Source organism: Scyliorhinus torazame, chromosome 2 (genome assembly GCF_047496885.1).
Source record: "Scyliorhinus torazame isolate Kashiwa2021f chromosome 2, sScyTor2.1, whole genome shotgun sequence".
NCBI lineage: Eukaryota > Metazoa > Chordata > Chondrichthyes > Carcharhiniformes > Scyliorhinidae > Scyliorhinus > Scyliorhinus torazame.
The window spans coordinates 318,679,829-318,702,029 of NC_092708.1; the positions used below are offsets into that span (position 1 = coordinate 318,679,829).

At 44.7% G+C, this 22,201-nt stretch overlaps 1 protein-coding gene across 1 annotated transcript in view; it reads right to left on the minus strand.

Moving 5' to 3' along the window:
* Nucleotides 1-3,738: 3,738 nt before the first annotated feature.
* ap5m1 (adaptor related protein complex 5 subunit mu 1) overlaps nt 3,739-22,201 on the minus strand; it is a 46,810-nt gene continuing 28,347 nt past the window's right edge. The window contains exons 5-8 of the mRNA XM_072489546.1: nt 12,446-12,531; nt 10,497-10,612; nt 8,912-9,008; nt 3,739-4,032 (exon numbers count right to left, since the gene is read on the minus strand). Of these exons, the coding sequence (XP_072345647.1) occupies nt 3,959-4,032; nt 8,912-9,008; nt 10,497-10,612; nt 12,446-12,531 (373 nt within the window). The 3' untranslated portion in view covers nt 3,739-3,958. The remainder of the gene's footprint in view (nt 4,033-8,911; nt 9,009-10,496; nt 10,613-12,445; nt 12,532-22,201) is intronic.

Sequence of the window (22,201 nt, forward strand, 5' to 3'; positions counted from 1 at the left end):
TGCTATGGAATCACCTTTGTAGTGTTTTGAAATAAGCCTGCATTTGAAATGAGTGCATTGGGAGAAGACTTTAGAAACAATAAGACAGGTGCAAAATAAAACAAGGTGACAGTTTTGATACTACTTTCCTTCGGATTTACAATTCTGGTGCAGGGTGATGTTGTTCTTGAAGTGGCTGGACTGTTCAAACATTAAGCAACCAGCGACGAGGGGCTTTTCACAGTAACTTCATTGCAGTGTTAATGTAAGCCTACTTGTGACAATAAAGATTATTTATTTATTTTATTTATTAATCTAGCATTTGGTATGTGAAGCTGCAGTTTGAGCAATCTTCTGCTTCTTGGTGAAAATGCTTGATTGCATACTACTTTCATACAATGTGGCACCCAAATATCCACTTTAACAATGAATTCAAGTTACACATTTTTGAGAAATACTTTTCAGTCTCATTCAGAATGTAAAGTTGTTTTATTTTAAAATGAACTTTGAAAGTAGATGGACAGTTTGAAGAGATTTTAGAATGTCACATGGTTTTATCACAATTAAGAATATATATTACCACAATTTTATGCATGTCAGTTGAAGCTTCAGGTTCAGAACTGCATTAATGGCGAATGAAAGATTTAGGTTAAACGTTATACAAAAGGGAATTAATAAGCTTATATTTAAATCATTTTCTTACTAAGGTAATCATTTTCACAGTAATTTCATTGCAGTGTTAATGTAAGCCTACTTGTGACAATAAAGATTATTTATTTATTTTATTTATTCATCTAGCATTTGGTATGTGAAGCTGCAGTTTGAGCAATCTTCTGCTTCTTGGTGAAAATACTTGATTGCATACTTACTTTCATACAATGTGGCACCCAAATATCCACTTTAACAATGAATTCAAGTTACACATTTTTATTAAAGTGAATTATATATGAACTACTTGATTTATAAATTGTAACATTCTAATTGTTTGTTTGTTTGTTATTTACAGCACAGATCACTCAGCCTATCCTGGCTGCACCAGCTCCCAAAAGAGCAACCTAGCTAGTCCCATTCCCGAGACCCATCTCCGTAGGCCTCTAAATTAATCACTTTCAAATATATATACAGCTCTCTTTTGAAACCTCCTATGGAATCCATCTCCACCACTCTCCCTGGCCGTGCATTCCAAACCCCAACAACTCTCCGAGTAAAGAAGTTTCTCCTCACCTCACTCCAAGCTCTCTTGCTGACCATCTTAAAATGGTGACCCCTAGTCACAGTCATACCAACTTCTTTACCCTGTCAAAATTGTTCAGAATTTTGAACACCTCAATAAGGTCACCTCTTAATCTTCTTTGCTCTAAGGAGAATCAGCCCAATTTCTCCAATCTTTCCTTGTATCTAAAGTTCCTCATTCCTGGAATCATTCTAGTTAATCTCCTCGGCACTCTCTCCAGGGCTTTAACATCCTTCCTTAAATAAGGTGCACAGAACTGAACACAATACTCCAAATGTGGTCTGACCAATGGTTTGTAGAGGTTTGCATCACTTCCTTGCTTTTATACTCTATGCCTCTATTTATAAACATAAGGATGCTATAAACCTTCTTACCAACTGTTTCAACTTGTCTGGCCACCTTCAGAGAATTATGCACACGAACCCCCGAGGTCCCTCTGCTCCTGTACTCCCCTGAAAGTTGTACCATTGAGTCTATATTGTCTCCCCATGTTTCTTCTACCAAAATGCATTTCCTCCCATTTCACTGCATTGAAGTTTGTCTGCCAAGTGTCTGCTCATTTGACCAACTTATCATTGTCCCTCAGCATCATCACAAACAAAGAACAAAGAACAAAGAAATGTACAGCACAGGAACAGGCCCTTCGGCCCTCCAAGCCCGTGCCGACCATACTGCCTGACTAAACTACAATCTTCTACACTTCCTGGGTCCGTATCCTTCTATTCCCATCCTATTCATATATTTGTCAAGATGCCCCTTAAATGTCCCTATCGTCCCTGCTTCCACTACCTCCTCCGGTAGCGAGTTCCAGGTACCCACTACCCTCTGCGTAAAAAACTTGCCTCGTACATCTACTCTAAACCTTGCCCCTCTCACCTTAAACCTATGCCCCCTAGTAATTGACCCCTCTACCCTGGGGAAAAGCCTCTGACTATCCACTCTGACTATGCCCCTCATAATTTTGTATACCTCTATCAGGTCGCCCCTCAACCTCCTTCGTTCCAGTGAGAACAAACCGAGTTTATTCAACCGCTCCTCATAGCTTATGCCCTCCATACCAGGCAACATTCTGGTAAATCTCTTCTGCACCCTCTCTAAAGCCTCCACATCCTTCTGGTAGTGTGGCGACCAGAATTGAACACTATACTCCAAGTGTGGCCTAACTAAGGTTCTATACAGCTGCAACATGACTTGCCAATTCTTATACTCAATGCCCCGGCCAATGAAGGCAAGCATGCCGTATGCCTTCTTGACTACCTTCTCCACCTGTGTTGCCCCTTTCAATGACCTGTGGACCTGTACTCCTAGATCTCTTTGACTTTCAATACTCTTGAGGGTTCTACCATTCACTGTATATTCCCTACCTGCATTAGACCTTCCAAAATGCATTACCTCACATTTGTAAATGTGTCACAATTCACTATTCTCCCTAGCTTAGTATCATCTGTAAATTTAGAGAATTTGTCCTCAACACCCACTTCTAAATCATTTATATAAATCAGAAAAGGCAAAGGTCTCAACACTGAGCCCTGGGGAACTCTTCTCCAGTCTGAGAATGCCCATCTATACCTACCCTCTGTTTCATTTTTCAAAGCCAACTTCTAGTCCATGCTGCCAAGCATCCATCAATCCCAAACATTTTTAATGGCTTACTTTGGCAGTGGAAATACAAAACTTCAGTTGTTCTTTAAAAAAATGTGTACTGGAAATTTAGTGTATATATGTAAATTCTACTTGGACTTATTGTGATTTGTAGTTGAAACAATGGCTGCGAATAGTGATTGGAAAGAATCATGCAGCAGTCCAGCTTTCCCAATGGCTTAGTGATATTATCAGTGATTAGCTGCATCAAATAGACCAGAAAAGTCTCACTTTATTCATTGATTGACTGAGACATAGTGACCAGGAAAGTTTTGGGTTCATGCCATGTCTGTGTTAGCTGATCACCACTGAGATGAGGATAATGACACAACAATTGGCAGGGAGGAGGTGAGAAGAAGAATACAAAATCCAAAGTTTCTGGACCTGACCATCCTTCAACCAACTTGTTGGCAAAATGAGTGTGAGAGGTTGAGGACCAGATGAATAAGCTTCTGACATTAATAATGGTCACTTGAACAACCTGCTGGAGGGCACCGGTGGAACGGTGTCTCAGTAAGGAGTCACGTGCATTTGAGAGAGCAATGTAGGAGAGAAATAGTCTGAATTTTATAGTTGGTTACTGTTATAACCTGCCTGCTTACCATTGGCTGGGGACTAATGACAATCCCACAATCCTGTGGGAGTATGAGCTTCCCCAATGAGGGGGGTGGAGAAACCATTAGTAAACTCCAAGTATAAATAAAGCTGGCCAGTTTAGGAACAAGCAGGAAGGAGTGTGCAGCAAGGGAAGTTGCTGCTGCTGTTATATATATATGTTATTGTAAATAAATGTTATTACTTTGTATCCTTAAACTCGTGCTGGATTCTTCGTGGCCCTTACAAAAGTTACACGTTTGGAATAAATACTACTGTTTCAGTCAAGATTTGCAGAATGTTTTATTAATCATATTTACAATTTCTATCATTGGCACATCACATGATCAAACTTTACCATAAAACGTTCATTTTATACAATTTTAAATAGATTATCTTTTGGTTTACAGCTGAATATTTAGTTAGTGCAATTATTTTAAAGAATTGCATTATCAAACCAGTGAACTTTGTTTTGAAACATTTGGTCCATATGTTTACTCTCAATTGACTTCAGAATTTAATGGCCATAGGTGCATCACCTTTGGAGTTCCAGATGTAGTACTCTGAGGAAAGTAGTTCCTTGGCTGGAAAAACAAAAAATGTACTCAGTTAACAGAAAAATATTGGTCATATTTCAATGGAATGTAGAACTCCGGGCTAACACACACTGAGCAAAGCAAATACAATATGCCATGTTTAAAAAGCTAATAATTTATGATATTACAATAAATTGGCAGCTTACATAAGTGTCAGTTTATATTCCACTTGGATATGAAGTGCTCCTTCAGTGACTAGTTGGAAAGAACCATTGGAAAATAACTGGAAGTCAGCTGTCTAACTGTCCCTTTGGCCAATAAATGATAAATGATACCAAAGGGACAACAATTAGGCAGCTGGCTTCCAGTCATCTGCCAATGCTGCTTTTGAGCTGCAACTGCTTTGAGTGGGAGATCTGAGACAGACAGCGTCAAAATCTGGAGCAGGGTCAAGCAAGGTGGTGTAATAGCCCTCGTTCTATTTACAATCTACCCGATCGTGAGAATTCATCTCACTAAAGATCAATTGCCCTCTGGTGTATCAAATATTGCCTAGATGGAAAAATCTTTAACCTCAATCATCTCCATGTCAAAATCTTTTTGATCTTTTAAATTCTGCATCCAAGAAACTTGTCCCGTCCTTCAATGATGCCAGAACAAAACTCATATCAACTAATCCTTGGTCAGCCAAATATTCCACCTCCCATACACGGGGAAGGAGGGACTCTGTAATATGTTGAGTACTTCCTATACCTTGGCAATCGCCTGACTCAAAAGGCCACCATTGATGAGGAGATCCAATACCAGATCAGCTGTGCCACTTCAGCCTTCTAAAACTAAGGCAGTAAGTGTTTTACAACAAAGAGCTCTGCAAGGCAACAAAAGTTCTTGTGTACAGAGTAGCTGTCATCGCCATTTTCCTGTACTGGAGTGAGATTGGAACTATGCATCAGCGATACACAGTTTTACAAGATTCATTCAAGATATGCATGATTCACTGCTCTCACCTAATTGTTCTTGAGAAGGTGGTGGTGAGCTGCCGCCTTGAACATGTGGTGTAGGTACACCCAAAGTGCTATTCGGGAGGGAGTTCCAAGATTTTGACCCAGCGACAGTGAAGGAACAATATATTTCCAAGTCAGGATGGTGAGTGACTTGAAGAGGAGCGTCCAGGTGGTGGTGTTCCCATTAGTCTGCTGCCCTTATCCTTCTGGATGGTATTAGTCATGGGTTTGGAAGGTGCTATCTGAAGAATCTTGGTGAGTTCTTTGAGCGGATCTTGTAGATGGAACACACTGCTGCTACTGTGCGGCGGAGAGTCAATATTTGTGAAAGGGATGCCAATCAAGCGGGCTGCTTTGTCCTGGATGGTACCAAGTTTCATGAGCACTTTTGGAACTGCACTCATCCAGGCAAGTGGAGATTATTCCATTACACTCCTGACTTGTGCCTTGTAGATTGCGGACAGGCTTTGCAGAGTCAGGAGGCGAGTTGTTCGCTGCCGGATTCCTAACGCCTCACCTATTCTTGTAGCCACAGTAGTTATTTGTCTAGTCCAGTTGAGTTTCTTGTCAATGGTAGCCCCCAGGATACTGATAGTGGGGGATTCAGTGATGGCAAAGCCAATGAATGTCAAGGGGCGATGGTTAAATCCTCTCTTATTGGAGATGGTCATTGCCTGGCACTTGTCAGCGCAAATCTGGATATTATACAGGTTTTGTTGCATTTGGACATGGATTGCTCAGTATCTGGTGCAGAAGACTGCGCAATCATCAGCGAACATCCCACTTCTGACCTTACGATGGAAGGAAGGTCACTGATGAAACACATTAAGACAGTTGGGTCGAGGAAACATCCCGAGGAACTCCTGCAGTGATGTCCTGGAACTGAGAAGACTGACATTCAACCACCACAACCTTCCTCCTTTGTGTTAGGTATGAGTCCAAGCAGCGAAGAGTCTTCCCCGATTCCCACTGACTCCAGTTTTGTCGGCTTCAGTCAAATACTACCTTGATGTCAAGGGCAGACATTCTCATCTCACGTCTGGATTTCAGCTCTTATGTCCACATTTGAACCAAGGCTGTAACGTGGTCAGGAGCTGAATGGCCCTGGGAGAACCCAAACTGAGCGTCAGTGAGCAAGTTATAGCTAAGCAAGTGTCGCTTCATTGCACTGTTGATGATCCATTCCATCACTTGACTGATGATCAAGAGTAAATTAAAGGAGCGGTATTGGCCAGGTCGATTTCACCTGCTTTTTGTGTATAGGACATACCTGGGCAATTTTTCACATTGCCAGTTAGATGCCAATGTTGTAGCCGTACTGGAACAGTTTTCTAAGGGCATGACAAGTTCTGGAGCATAAGTGTACAGTACTATTACCAGATTATTGTCAGGCTCTTTACAATATCCAGTGCCTTCAGCTGTTTCTTGATATCATTAGAAGTGAATTGAATTGACTGAAGACTGGCACTTGTGATGCTGTGGACCTACGGAGGAGGTCGAGATGGATCATCCACTTGGTACCTTTGGTTGAAAATTGTTACAAATGCTTCAGCCTTGTCTGTTACATTGATTTGCTGGGCACCGTATCATTGAGGATGGGAATATTTGTGGAGCCTCCTCCTCCAGTGAGTTATTTAATTGTCAATCACCATTCATAGCTGGATGTGGCGAGACTGCAGAGTTTAGATTTTCTCCATTAATTGTGGGATCGCTTAGTTGTATCGTTTGCTGCTTATGCTGTTTGGCATGTGAGTAATCCTGTGTTGTAGCTTCCCTGGGTTGGCATCCCATTTTTAGGTATGCCTGGTGCTGCTCTTGGCATGCCCTCTTGCACTCTTCATTGAACCGGCTTGATCCCTTGGCATGGTGGGCATGGTAGAGTGGAGGTATGCCAGGCCATGAAGTTACAGATTGTGGTGGAATACAATTCTGCTGTTCTTGATGGCCTATAGCGCTTCATGGATGCTCAATCTTGAGTTGTTAGACCTGTTTAAAGTCCATACCAATTAGCATGGAGGTAGCGCCACACAGCACGATGGAGGGTATCTTCAATGTGAAGATGGGAATTTGTCTCCATAAGGACTTTGAGGGGTGACTCCTACCAATACTGTCATAGACAGGTGCGTCTGTGGCAGGCAGGTTAGTAAGGATGAAGTCAGGTATGTATTTCCCTTGTGTTGGTTCCCTCACTACCTGCTGAAGACCCAGTCTAGCAGCTATGTCCTTTAGGACTCGACCAACTCAGTCTGTGGTGGTGCAACCAAGCCACTCTTGGTGATGAACATTAAAGAACCCCACCCTCAGTGATGTTCAACATGGAGGAATACTGGTACATCAACCGGGGGTATGTAATAATCAGCAGGAGGTTTCCTTGCCCATGTGTGACTTAATGCCATGAGACTTCATGGGATCTGGAGCCGATGTTGAGAACTCCTAGGTTACCTCCCCCCGGACTGTATACCACTGCGCTGCCACCTCTCTGGGTCTGTCCTGCTGGTGTGACAGGACATACTCAGCGATGTCATTGGTGGTGCCTGGGACATTATTTGTAAGGTATAATTCTGTCACTATGAATAATTCAGGCTGTTGCTTGACTGGTCTGTGAGACCCAATTTTGGCACAGGCACCCAGATGTTCATAAGGAGGACTTTGCAGGGTCTATAGGGCTGAGTTTTCCATTGTTGTTTCCAGTGCCTTGGTCGATACAGGTGGTCTGTCCGGTTTTATTCCCTTTTTTATACTTCGTAACGATTGGATACATTTCAGAGGGCATCTAAGAGATTTGCTGTGGGTCTGGATTCACACGTAGGCCAGACCAGGTAAGGACAGCAGGTTTCTTTCCCTAAAGGACATTAGTGAATCAGATGGGGTTTTAATGACAATCATGAGCATCAATAGACTTTAAATTCAGATGTTTTAACTGAATTCAAATTTCACCATCTACCGTGGTGGGGTTCAGACCCAGGTCCCCAGCGCATTACCCTGGGTCTCAGGATTACTAATTAAGTGACAGTACCATTATGCCACTCGTGCCAAGAGATATTCCATCAGAAATCAGCAGCAGCTTCTATATTCAATGGGAGGACTATCAAACAAATGCTAGCATCCTTCTTGATGCCAGCTCCACAAGTTTTCAGGCAAAACTTCTGCAAAATCAACTGTGTCTGGGTGGCCAAATAGCCTCCCCCCCCTCCCCCCCTGTTTTCTCAAATGGCCAACATTCTAGGGGAGGGAAAAATAAACATTTCAAAGACACTCTGAAGCTCACCTTTAAGCATAGTGGATTAGGCATTAATGACTGGAGAAGATTGCTAGCAATCGATCAAAGTGGAGACAAAATGTCCTTCACGCTTTGAGTCACAACATCTCAATGATGAGGCACGAGTGGTGACAGAAAAGAGAGAATAGGAAGCAAATCCTGCACTCCGGATCCCATTCACTAATGGGATGTCCTGTTCCATGTGCCCGAAAACCTGTCGGTTGAGAATCGACCTGTTCAGTCACATGAAGACCCATGGCAGATGCTCCCAATCCTGAGTAGACATCACCAACAAATTAAGGGACAGCGGTCAATGATGATGGTTTATGATACAGAGATGGTAAAGAAGCTAAAAGGTTTACAAATTGGGACTGGGGGGGGAGGATCAATAATTCTATCTACCATGATAATTAGGTAATGATTAAATCTTGCAGCAATTTCTGAGCTGAATAGGACTTATTTAACAGGCAATTGCAAGTCATGTGCCATAAATGCAACATGATAAAATGAATACACATGCCAATATTCTCCTCACTGTGCCAGAGTACACTGCTTCCGGCTGCATAAAAGCAGGCAAGACTGACCCCTGCAGGTCAAACCTATTCTGGCTAGAAGACAATTAAAATGTTCATGGCTCAAATACAAGAAAATAACTGAACCTTACATGTGATGATTCTGGGTTTTGCTGACGAGTACACTTGCACAGAATGTTGGTCCACATAGCAACCGGTCAGTGTATAATCTGGGATTCGAAAGTAAAGCTGGGATGATAAAATAGAAGCAAGAAAGTAAAAGATTAACTAATAGCTTCAGGACAAAATTAGTTCACTCAGGTTTTATTACCTTGACAATCTCTTTGAAAACTTTCGACTGTTCAGCTTGTTTTCTACCTACTCTCAATTGCCACAGTGAATTTCTTCTCCAGTGAGCTGAAGTCTAAATACCTTTGTAACTGTGATATTAACAAATCAGCTGTTCAACAGGTTCAGAGTACTCAGCTAATAGTAGGATAAGAGAATTATCTCTTGTCCAAGTTACATGCCTTTTCTATTTTTAGTTGTTAAACATGAAGGATTTAAGTTACCACCTCTTGCTGAAAGACATGAATTACATGTTGGTATCTCATTTCAAGAAGGTTTTCTGAAACAAATGATCAGATTCAGTTAATAAGATTGAACCTTGTTTCCTAATACGAAGCCAATTGAAAGTTCACCACCACAATCACACCCCACTGTACCATTCTTCACCAACCCCTGCATATCCAGGAACTTGAGGAGAATGATACTTTTAACCAACTCTTTTTCATAAATTTATGTTTTGTGTGCTGTACTGAACAGGTATTGAATTTGCCTACAAAATCTATACCAAAAATGTAATACGGAGAATAAAATCTGTATTTTCTTGGAATAGATAACATACATGAACTCATTACCGTGTTCAAAGTTCTACCCAAGCTTGTGTAGTTATACTTAACTTGAACTCAGAATGTTTGAAGTGCTTACTGTATCATTTGATCAACTTTTTGAAAGTTTGTGCATATGCTACTAAACATTTCAAACCTTATAAATACATTAATTCCTATTTAGACATACTTACAATAGACCAAGTTATGATGTCCAAGATTATGTAAAAACAGGGAATAAACATGTCATAAATAAAATTTTCAAAACCAGAGATAATTAAATAATTGCGTCCAAGTATCCATCTCTATCACCTACATCTCCCTATTCTAAAAGGTCAGATACCACTAAACCACTTACATCAGTCTAAAAAAATGTGAACAAGTACACTGTGTTTCAGGAATTAGCTACATCTAGTCAGAACTTACAGCAGCTAATATTTACATGAAAATTAAAGCAATGTTCACGGTTTGGAATTTTGATCACCTTTTAAAAATGATTTTAATAATTTGATTCATTTTTCATAGCACAGTGTGGTTTAAAACATAGCTGCAGTCACCACCTGAACTAACTGAACAGACCATTAATGCGTGAGCAATGTATCTACTAGTTATGGCAAATGTTCCCTACAATGAATCTTTTCAGACACACCCATTGTAAAGTGCTGCAGCAATTATACAATTATCAGTAAAACATATTGTTTCAACTAAAAAGAGAACACAGAAACATTATCCAAATTGCAAGATTTCTTTGCACAATCTGAATTAGTTTAAATATATACATTTTAAATCTTATTTTTTTCAAACACAAATTGAGAAAATCAACATTAAAAGTAATCAATCTACATACCTTAACATATGCAGTAAGGCCAGTGCAAAATGGATCAGTGGGCTGAGCTGAATGGTTTGCAGGGAATATTACCATACCAGTTAAAGATACTTCCAAAGATTTAGGGAATTTTTGACCTAAAACAAGTAAAGAAAACAGTATTTGCAATATGTTCATAATACTAAATGCATTAAAATTCTTTCCAATATTCAATGTATTGCTATTAGAGAAAATATTCTTACTATATCAAAATAGTTGATTCGCAAAACTAATTTCCATTGTCACGACATCTACTTAGTTTGTAAATTTCTATATAAAGTGCTAAAACAATTACATTTTAAGGCTTTCTAACAACTTTACAGGTCAATAAAAAGTACAGAAGCTTCAACTTCCATAATAGGAAACAGGCTGAATGGGGGAAAAAAAGTCAGCAATTTAAAATAAGTAGTTGAGTGGTTAAAACAAAAATCACTGGGCAGTGTATATGTGAATATGTAGGTTAACATCTATATTATCATTGTAATCTTTATTAATCAAATGTTATAAATATGCTACAAACCAGTCAAATTATAATTCTCTGAAATCAGACAAAAAATTCAGAAATGTTTAAAAAGAAAGCAAATTAAATTGCCGTTATTATGTGCGGGGTACAGGGAAAAGGCAGGGCAATGGCACTAAGCCATGAAGCTTGTTTGGAGAGCTGGTGCAGACACGATGGGCCAAATGGCCTTGCCTTCTTCACCGCAACAGTTCTGTGATTAAAGAATTATTAATATTTAATTACTTGTACAGTGGAAGATATACCAACATGGAGAATATAATTCCTCTAATTGTTGAAGTGAACAAACAGATGGACTTAAAGCATTTTTTGACGTTTTTGTGAATTAATTTGCTGCTTGTGTCATGTAATGGGAAGATCCAAAGATATAATTCTCCTCGTCCTACTATAAAATATAATATTGCTAAGATCACATGAAATGCTCAGTCATTCTGAGTATACAACTCCATTTATGTTTGGACAATTTATCTCATTCCGCCGTCACAAATAAGCTCCTTTCTGTGTCAACAAGCAGACATCTTGTGAATAATAAATGTGTAATTTAATAGTGACACTGATGACATTGCTGAGCAAATAGCTCCACGTACTATAGATATAGAGCACAGGCCAATTTGAAGTCACCAGCATGCTGTAAATGAACAGGAAGGCAACCCCTGCATTTTAACAATTTCTCCTCCATTGCTGGTACACAATTAAATGCTTTATAGATTTGGTATTAATGTGTGGTATATGAATTATAGGATTTTATTTATTATTAAAGTTGGAATTGTTGCAATCATAGAAAATCAGGATGAATTAAGTTTCCCTGTGTCACACAAGTTATTAAAAGTAGTGCCATTGATCACATTGCTCTTTTTTAATATCAGCTAGTAGCTTTAATGCTGGACATTTTAACAATATGTTCACTGATCTGTGAGATTAAATGCAACGTTACTTTTTTTAATAGTGAAGACTCAATTTTTAAAAAGAATTTCATGATTGACTACAGTTTGTTACTTTGCAAAATATTTCTTGGACTAAACTTGGATCAAATCAAATGGGCGACACGGTGACTGTGGTTAGCACTGCTGCCTCACAGCACCAGGAATCCGGGTTTAAATTCGGCCTTGGGTGACTGTCTGTGTGGAGTTTGCACGTTCTACCTGTGTCTGTGTGGGGTTTCCTCTGGGTGCTCCGGTTTCCTCCCACAGTCCAAAGATGTTCAGGACCGTTAGGTGGATTGGCCATGCTAAAGAATTGCTCCTTAGTATCCAAAGATGTGCAGGTTAGGTGAGGTTACGGGGATAGGGCAGAGGAGTGGGACGAGGTACAGTGTTCTTTCAGAGGGTCGGTGCAGACCTGGTGGGCCAAATGGCCTCCTTTTGCAGTGTAGGAATTCTGTGGTTAAGTGAAATAGAACAGTTAAACTAACCGATGAGCCAAACCAGTAAGGATTTTTCCCGTGACACCTCCAGCTGCCCATGGCTCACCTTACATTCAGCATGTACTATTGGACCCCTGAGAAGAAAAAGAGATTAGCATAACGAGGTACATTTTGAAGCACGTGGAATTCATATCTGTTTCTTTATTTCAAAGAATTTAAATTTTCCTTTTGTCTTCCTTCAGGAGTAATATGTTTAAACTTGGTTAACAAATATGGCACTAAGTAAATCAAAACGAAATAAGCCAATACAACAAAATTAAAAGAACTAAACAAAATAAAAGCCCAGTATGTTCACCCTCAATAACCCCACTGCTCTGAATTTACTTGAGCCCTGTTGATCTTTGAATCATTGTACACAAGAGCTGATTAGGCACGTTGGCACCTTATTTGGTTCCTTTTCACTTAATAATATAAATTCCAAATAATATAATTAACATTACATACTTTGCATAATATTGTTATATAAAGATCATAATGATGTATTGAACAGATTATTGAATTAGAAAACCTCAAAATCTTGATTTCCTTTCATAAAGTAGAATTTTGCAATTTTGTCTAAAAATCATTTCAGTATGGATATAAATAGTAGCAGCCACCTTGGGAAGATTTTTGACAGACTGAGCTCCTATTTGACTTCTAATGCATGTGCAATTGGAACTGCAATTTCTGATCCTTCCACTTTTGCAACTATTCCGTAGCACATAGCAGAATTCTAAGGTTGCAAACCTATTTATCATGTGGGCAAATGTTTCACTGACTTAATTTTGTCTTTAATGAATTGGAATTTACATGAAAGATGCTAAACATTCTACATGCTGTCTAAAAGGACAATTGAATTTCAAGCACAGGATCAATGCACGAAATTGGAAGACGGACTATAACGGGCCAAAGACATTAGAAAGATTAACTTAACTACTGAAAAGAACCAGAAAGAAATTGCAATAACTGTTGAAAATTATTCAGTCTCACCCCCACAACCCAAATCTGGGTAGGTGGATTGGCCACACTAAATTGCCCCTTAATTGGAAAAATTAAAAAAATAAGAAAATGATTCAACAGTTAAAGAGAAAATTGACTTCTAAAAGTTGTTGTGGTTGTATTTTTGTGACCACTGACTTTGCATCTAGGCTACAGTAAAATGCATTATTGGGCAATGGAATTTTATTATTAAATGAAATAGTATTGGAAATGGGAACCTGATCATTTTTTTGAATCATGTGAAATAAAATGAAAACATATCATTCTCCGCGTAAAGGACAATAGATAGGCTAGTAATAGAATTCAATAATGGTTACTCTTGAAAAATAGCTCCAAATAATTTTGCAGTAATTGATTTATTTAAAGTGTAAAAATAGTTATTAAAACTATTTAACAGTTTGGAAGTTAATCAATCTTGCAAATGTAACTGGTATCTCTAAATGTCTGACTTCTTTGTAGCGGTTCTAACTACCTATTTAAATTAACCAAAGAAAATCCCTTGGATAAACAGTCCAACAGTCTGTAAAGCCTGCCCTTTTATGTATGGAAAGGAAAATTCACAATGTTCATTGACAATTCACCAAGGAAACAGATTCAGAGGTCCAAGCATTGTGCAACAGATGAAATTCTATTAAATTGAGATTTATATCAGTTGTAATTTCAGAACATGACTACAGAGCAACTAAGATCTCTACCCTTGCAATTGAATATACTAATGCAATAATATTTAAATGCAGATTACTGGTAGTTTATATTGATATTTTTACATCTCCACCAGTCCCACTTAATAATAATAATCGTTATTAGTGTCACAAGTAGGCTTACATTAACATTGCAATGAAGTTACTGTGAAAATCCCGTAGTCGCTAACTACGGCACCTGTTCAAGTACACAGAAAGAGAATTCAAAATGTCCGATTCACCTAACAAGCACATCTTTCAGGAGTGTGGGAGAAAACCGGAGCACCAGGAGGAAACCCACGCAGACATGGGGAGAACGTGCAGACTCCACCACACAGTGACCCAAGTGGGAATCGAACCTGGGACCCTTTCGCTGTGAAGCAACAGTGCTAACCACTGTGCTACCGTGCCGCCCACTTGAGAAGTGACTCCACCTGTACCAAATCCTCCACACCAAGGCGTGATTCCACTACTGCATCACGCCTGACGCAGAGTCTGGTGTGCAGGGCGAATCGCAGGAGAGGTCCAAATTGGGCTTCGCACTGGGCGGGAAACCCCACTCCACTCACCCGACTCGTGGTGCCCGGCGGGGTCTGGATCCGCTCTCACTGGGCGTGCATAAATCCGGTGCCCGAAACTGACAGGTCGCACCGGCAAGGCCTCTACCGGGCACCGATTAATACTGGTCTCTGCTTCTGTGATGGCCACTCGGGGGGTCTCGCAGGCTCCCGGGTGGTCGGGCACAGGGCAGGGTGGTACCCTGGTACTCCCCCGGCACCTTGGCAGTGGCATGTCCAGTTAGCGTCCTCCAGGGTGGCAGTGCCAGGGTTCCCAGGTGCCAGGTTGGCATTGCCAAGGGTTGGGGCCTGAGGTGGACCATGCCCATGAAAGGGAGAATGATGGGGGTATGAAGGGTTGGGGGTAAAACAGGGGTATGAGGGTGCCTCATAAAGGTTGGGGGGATGAAGGGGGGCACTCAGTGACCCCATAGCGAGGTGTCCTCACTTGGAGGGGGCAGTTAATACCCATGTCCGCGGGGGATGACATTGCCCTTGGGTAGGGGTTGTGGGGAGCCCTCAAGCTCACTTAGAGATCAGAGCACCCTTTCAAAATGGCAGCCCGATCACGGAGAAGTTGATCTTGTTGACGAGTTCAGCTCTCCTCTGCTGAAAAAATTTCCAAGTGTGGGCTTGACTGGGGAAAACACCTCAAGGCCCAAAAAAACGACTTAAGTGTGGGTGAATTCCGGTCTGTATCTCACCAGAAATCCGGCGGGAAATATCCTGCCAAACTCACCCAAAATGACACCTTTTGGGTGAATCGTGCTCCTAAACTCTCTCTTTCACAAAATCCAACTCATTATGAATCCCACTGCCCAAATCCTATCCCCTACTCAGCCATAACCTTCACGTGTTTGCCATCTTTACCAGAAATCAGAACAAAGTGCCAAAAAGCAAATAACTGAGCAGTTTACCACACTGCTTACAATTTTCTGCCACTCCACAAGTCATCTGGTTATTTGCACTCATTTTCAACAAAAACCTCTCAATAGGAAAATTATAAGCTTCTTGAGTCTATTCCACTATTCAATGATGTCATTACTGATTTACCACTTAACTCCATGTACTCTCTACTTGCCTGAATGCGTGCTGCTCCAAAATCACTCAAAAATCTCATTAACCAACCTAAATATTCACCCCCTCCATCACAGCGGCAGCAATGTGTTCCATATACAAGCTGCACCTCAGTCGCCTGCCAAGCCTCCTTTGACAACACTTTCCAAACCACAACTTCTAACACACAGCACAACATGGGCAGAAGATACACGAGAACATTAGCAGCTGTTTCCCCTCCCAGTCACACACAATCTTCAGTCAGGTTTTCCCAAACTTTGAGCTGGGGAACCACTAGTGACCTCCCAGTCGCTCGCTCTCTCCCACACACACGCGCTCCCTCTCTCCCACACACGGGCTCCCCTCTTCCACTCGCTCTCCCTTTCCCACGCACATCCATCCCACGCACACCCATCCCCCCTCTCCATGCACTCACTCCCCCTCTCCCATGCATACGCGCCCCCTCTCTCCCACGCACACTCGCTCCCCGTCACCCACGCACTTGCTCGCCCTCTCCCACGCATACTCGCTCCACCTCTCCCACGCTCACTTGCTCCCCCTCTCCAACTCGCCTTTTCCTCTCCCACACCCAAACGACCCTCCCTTCTCCCACACACACACGTTTCCCATCTCTCACGCTCCAAGGCCCATTATGGGTCCCCGCTCCAAGACCCCCACGAGCATTCTTTCCTGTCCCCCTCCCCCACCATGACCCATGCCCTGAGGCCGATCACTCCCCCCACCCGATGCATCCACCCGACACATGCACTGGCGCATGCGTGTCCACGCTTGTCCAATCAGAGAATGGCTTCTTCAGAAGTCTTACCAGACACCCAGGGATGCTCCCATGGACCAACTGGGTTCCACAGACCGCAGTTTGGGAACCCCCCTAATTTAACATAATCAGTAGGAGAGGAGTTGACGACACAGTCCATTGAGCCTGCTCCGCCATTCAACATTTCCATGGTTGATCCATTTTCCCAACAGCTCCCAACATCCCTTAATTCCCCGAGAGACTAAACGTCTGTCAGATCCTAATGTCAAGTATATTAAATGATGGAGCATTCACAACCCACTGAGGGAAAGAATTCCAAAGATTTACAAACCTCTGAGGGAAGAAACTTTTCACCTCAGTCCTAAATGATCAGCCACTTAGCCAGGAACTGTGCTCCTGTGTTTTAGATTCCCTGACCAATGGAAACAATCTCTTAGGGTCCACCCTATCAAGCCCCTTCAGAATTTTCTAGGTTTAATGAGTGTGGTGGATGTATTCACCTAATGCATGAGCTGTCTGTATTATACTGTACCCCATGACCTGGAAGTGGTGATACAAGCTACATCCAGGTCCTGTACTGTAACCCCAGTGGGCTCCACCTCTGGCTCAGCCCTCACCGAGGCCATATGTAGACCGGACACCTGTGGGTGGCACTCATCTGTACAACCGACTCTGGCTAGGCATGTTCATGATTAATAAAGCCTAATGTTCACTCGCTCTCTCAGTCTCTCGGTAAATTGACGGTACATTAATTTATTAATCATCGACAGCACCATGGAAGCCACTCTAAAGCCAGACAAGCTCGAACTCGACGTGCACGCGTCAGAAGCCAAAGAGATATTCGAACATTGGCTTTGATGCTTCGAGGCCTACCTCCACAACGCCTCTCACGGAGACCCTCAAGCTGCGACTCCTCCATGCTCGGGTGAGCCATCGAATCTCCGTAATGATCGAGAAAGCGGCCACGTTCGAGGCGGCGGTTGCAACCCTCAAGGCTCATTTCGTAAAGCCCGTAAACGAGGTGTTCGCCCGACGCCTCCTCACTACTCACCGTCAACGCGCGGAGAATCGCTGGACGAGTATCTGGAAACCCTGACTCTACTCGCAAGGAACTGCAGCTATTGAGATGTGACGGCGGAGGAACACATGAACTTACAGTTCCGGGACACCTACGTGGCTGGGGTCCGCTCGAACTACATCAGGCAGCGCCTGCTGGAAAACGGGATCTCTGACCTGCGGGACACGGTAAAGCTAGCTACCTCGTTGGAGGTGACCTACCAGAGCCTCAGTGCGTTCCCCGTGGAACCGGCGAACCCCTCGTGGATACCATCATCGCGGCCCCCGTCGGACCCGACGTCACAGGCCTGCGCAGCGCGCCTTCCAGCCCAGCCCGGGGATCCGCAGTGCTACTTCTGCGGCCAGGGTCAACACCCCCAGCAGCGTTGCCCAGTCCGCACAGCGACGTGCAGCGACTGTGGGAAAAAGGGGCACTTCGCCAGAGTCTGCCCGGGCCGACCGAAGGCCCAGAAATCGAAAATGCACCAGGCTCGACCCATGGACTCGCAGGCCCGCAGACCCCGCAATCTGGCTGCGTGCCTGCCCGGAACGCCCCTTCAGACGCATCACCAGCCTCGTGCGACTCGTGGGGGCCACCATCTTGGCCGCCGGCTCCAACACCGACCGACACGTGTGACTCATGGGGGCCGCCATCTTGGCCGCCGGCTCCGACCGACACGTGCGACCGATGGGGGCGGCCATCTTGGTCACCATCCCTGCCCCAGCCCGACACATACGACTCATGGGGGCCGCCATCTTGTGACTCCACCGACCACACAGGCTACCCGCAGCTGGGCGCATTCACCCTCGACCAGTCGCAGCCAAAACAGCTGAAGAATCCATGACGGTCGTCCGGGTCAACGGGCACGAGACCCCCTGCCTTTTCGACTCCTGGAGCACGGAGAACTTTGTCCACCACGACACGGTAAGGCGCTGCTCCCTCCACACCTACCCAGCCTCCCAAACAATCTCCCTTGCTTCCGGTTCCCATTCGGTTCAGATCCGGGTGTACTGTATCGCCAATCTCGCGATGCAGGGCGCAGAGTACACTCGTTTTAAGCTCTACGCCCTCCCCCACCTCTGCGCCCCCTACCTCTCGGATTGGACTTCCAATGTAATCACCGAAGCCTGACCCTACAGTTTGGCGGACCCTTGCCACCCCTCACGGTATGCAGCCTCGCGACCCTCAAGGTCTCCCTCCCCTTCGCTCTTTGCGAACCTCACTTGCGACTGTAAGCCCATCGCCACCAGGAGCAGGCGGGACAGTTTGCTAGATATGACCTTTATCAAGTCAGAGGTCCAGCGACTCTTGAGTGAAGGGATCATCGAGGCCAGCGACAGCCCCTGGAGAGCGCAAGTGGTGGTCGTCCGGACCGGGGAAAAGAATCGGATGGTTGTGGACTACAGCCAGACAATTCACCGGTTCACGCAACTGGATGCGTACCCCCTCCCCCGTATAGGGGAGATGGTCAACCAGATCGCGCAGTACCGTTTGTTCTCAACGGTCGATCTGAAGTCGGCCTACCACCAGCTCCCAATCCGCCCGGAAGAGCGCCACTACACTGCCTTTGAAGCAGCCGGCCGACTCTTCCACTTCCTCAGAGTCCCCTTCGGCGTCACTAACTTGGTCTTACAGAGAACGATGGACCGAATGGTGGACCAGTACGGTTTGCGGGCTACATACCCGTACTTGGACAATGTGATCATCTGCGGCCACGATCAGCAGGACCATGACGCCAACCTTCGGAGGTTCCTCCAGGCCGCCCAATCCCTCAATCTTACATACAACAAAGAAAAGTGCGTCTTCCGCACTACCCGACTGGCCATCCTCGGCTTCGTCGTGGAGAATGGAGTCCGAGGGCCCGATCCCGACCATATGCGCCCCCTCACAGAACTCCCCCCTCCCCACAGCCTCAAGGCCCTAAAACGATGCCTGGGGCTGTTCTCCTACTACGCCCAGTGGGTCCCCAACTATGCGGACAAAGCCCGCCCACTTATTCAAACCACCATTTTTCCCCTGACGGATGAGTCCCGCTCAGCCTTCAGCCGCATCAAGGCCGACATCACCAAGGCCGCAATGCACGCGGTGGACGAGTCCATCCCCTTTCAGGTAGAGAGCGATGCGTCCGACGTCGCACTGGCCGCCACACTCAACCAGGCGGGCAGGCCAGTAACACTCTTCTCTGGGACCCTCCACGCTTCCGAAATTCGACACCCCTCGGTCGAGAAGGAAGCACAAGCCATAGTGGAAGCCGTGTGGCACTGGAGGCACTACCCAGCCGGTGGGAGGTTCACCCTCGTCACCGACTAGCGGTCGGTTGCCTTCATGTTTGACAACGCACAACAGGGCAAAATAAAAAATGACAAAATCTTGAGGTGGAGGATCAAACTCTCCACCTACAATTACGATATCAAGTATTGTCCCGGAAAGCTCAACGAGCCCCAGATGCCCTGTCCCGCGGCACATGCGCCAGCGCACAAGATGACCGACTTCGGGCTATCCACAATTACCTCTGTCACCTGGGGGTCACCCGGCTTACCCACTTCATTAAGGCCCGTTAATCTGTCCTACTCCGCCGAGGAGGTCAAGGCAATGACCAGGGACTGCCAAGTCTACGCGGAGTGCAAACCGCACTTCTACTGGCCAGACAAGGCCCGCCTGGTAAAGGCCTCCCGGCCCTTTGAGCGCTTAAGCATTGACTTCAAAGGGCCCATCCCCTCCACCAACCGTAATATATACTTTCTCACCATCATCGATGAGTACTTGCGCTTCGCCTTCGCCGTCCCCTGCCCTGACATGACCTCGGCACTGTAATAAAGGCACTGCACAGCATCTTCACACTGTTTGGTTTCCCTGCCTACATCCACAGCGACCGGGGCACATCGTTCATGAGCGATGAGCTACGTCAGTACCTGCTCAGGAAAGGCATCACCTCGAGCAAGACTACGAGCTATAACCCGCAGGGAAACGGGCAGGTGGAGAGGGAGAATGCGACGGTATGGAAGGCCGTTCTTCTGGCCCTCAGGTCTAGAAGTCTCCTGACCCCACTGGCAGGAGGTCCTCCCCGACGCCCTCCACTCCATTAGATCGCTCCTCTGCACAGCCACGAACGAGACCCCTCACGACCGTTTGTTTGTCTTCCCCAGGAAATCCATCTCCAGGGTCTCGCTTCCACCTTGGCTGACGACTCCGGGACATGTCCTTCTCCGGAGGCACATGAGGAGCCATAAGACCGACCCACTGGTCGAGAGGGTCCAGCTGCTGCACGCCAATCCCCCGTACGCCTACATCGCGCACCAGGGTGGCGGCAAGATACGGTCTCCCTACGAGACCTGGCGCCAGCTGGTTCCCCTGCCAACGCGTCCCCTTCTCCGCTGCCCACCGCCACCCCAAGCGCCCCGTACACCCCGCTGGGTCTCCGGCGGACGGGGGCTCAAGCTCCAGACACAACGCCCCTGGAGTCACCACCTGCAACAACCGTGCCTGCCGCACCGCCAGAGCTGAGGAGGTCTAAAAGAATGATCCAGCCTCCAGATAGACTGAATATGTAATGACCCCACTTCACCCCCGCTGGACTTGATTTTTTTAACAGGGGGTGAATGTATTCACCTAATGCATGAGCTGTCTGTGTGATACTGTAACCTATGACCTGGAAGTGGTGATATGAGCTTGTGGTGAATGTATTCTGCCAATAATCCACCATTGTATTTGTATCTGAGCTGTTGCCCTTGTATTTGTATCTGTGCTATGCTGTTGCCCTTGCGGGCTCCTCCCATGGGCCATTGTATGGCATTATCCATAGGGGAACATGTTGGGGCCTGTATGGGCTCCGCCCATGGCTCCTCCCCTTGAAGGGAGGTATAAAAAGCAGTCGCCCTGTAGGCAGTTCTCAGTATTGGATCAGTCGCAGGCAGGCACTGGTCTAAGTTGATTAAAGCCACAGTTTACTTCTACTCCTCCCATCTCGAGTGAATTGATGGTCGCATCAGAGCTACCTCCAGGTCCTGTACTGTAACCCCGGTGGGCTCCGCCTCTGGCTCCGCCTCTGGCTCCGCCCTCACCGGGGCCATATATAAACCGGCCACCTGTGGGTGGCACTCATCTGTACAACCAACTCTGGCTAGGCAAGTTCATGATTAATAAAGCCTAATGTTCACTCGCTCTCTCAGTCTCTCGGTAAATTGACGGTACATCAATGAGATCACCTCTCATTCTTCAAAGAGCTTACTTGGAACTATATTGCTGTTCCTTCATTGTCCCTTCATCCAAGTACTGAAACTCCTTTCCAAACAGCACTGAGTGTACCTAGACCACACGGACTGCAGTGGTTCAAGAAGGCAGTTCATCACCACCTTCTCAAGTGCATTTAGGGATGGGCAAGATACTCCAGCCTCACAAGCAATGGCCACATCCCATGAAAGAATAAAATAAACCTTTATCCGAATTAGTTAATATCTTTGTTTATATTAAATTTAAGAATTATTATATTTTTATTAACCAATGAAGCTAGCTTCAATTGCTGTTTTCTAAGACATTCCTGAAATGTCTAGCTTTAATTTTTATGCCATGTTTCCTAGACCTCCCAACCAGTGAAAAAAGTATTTTCCCTATCCACCCGATCTGTTCCCCGGAATATTTTGG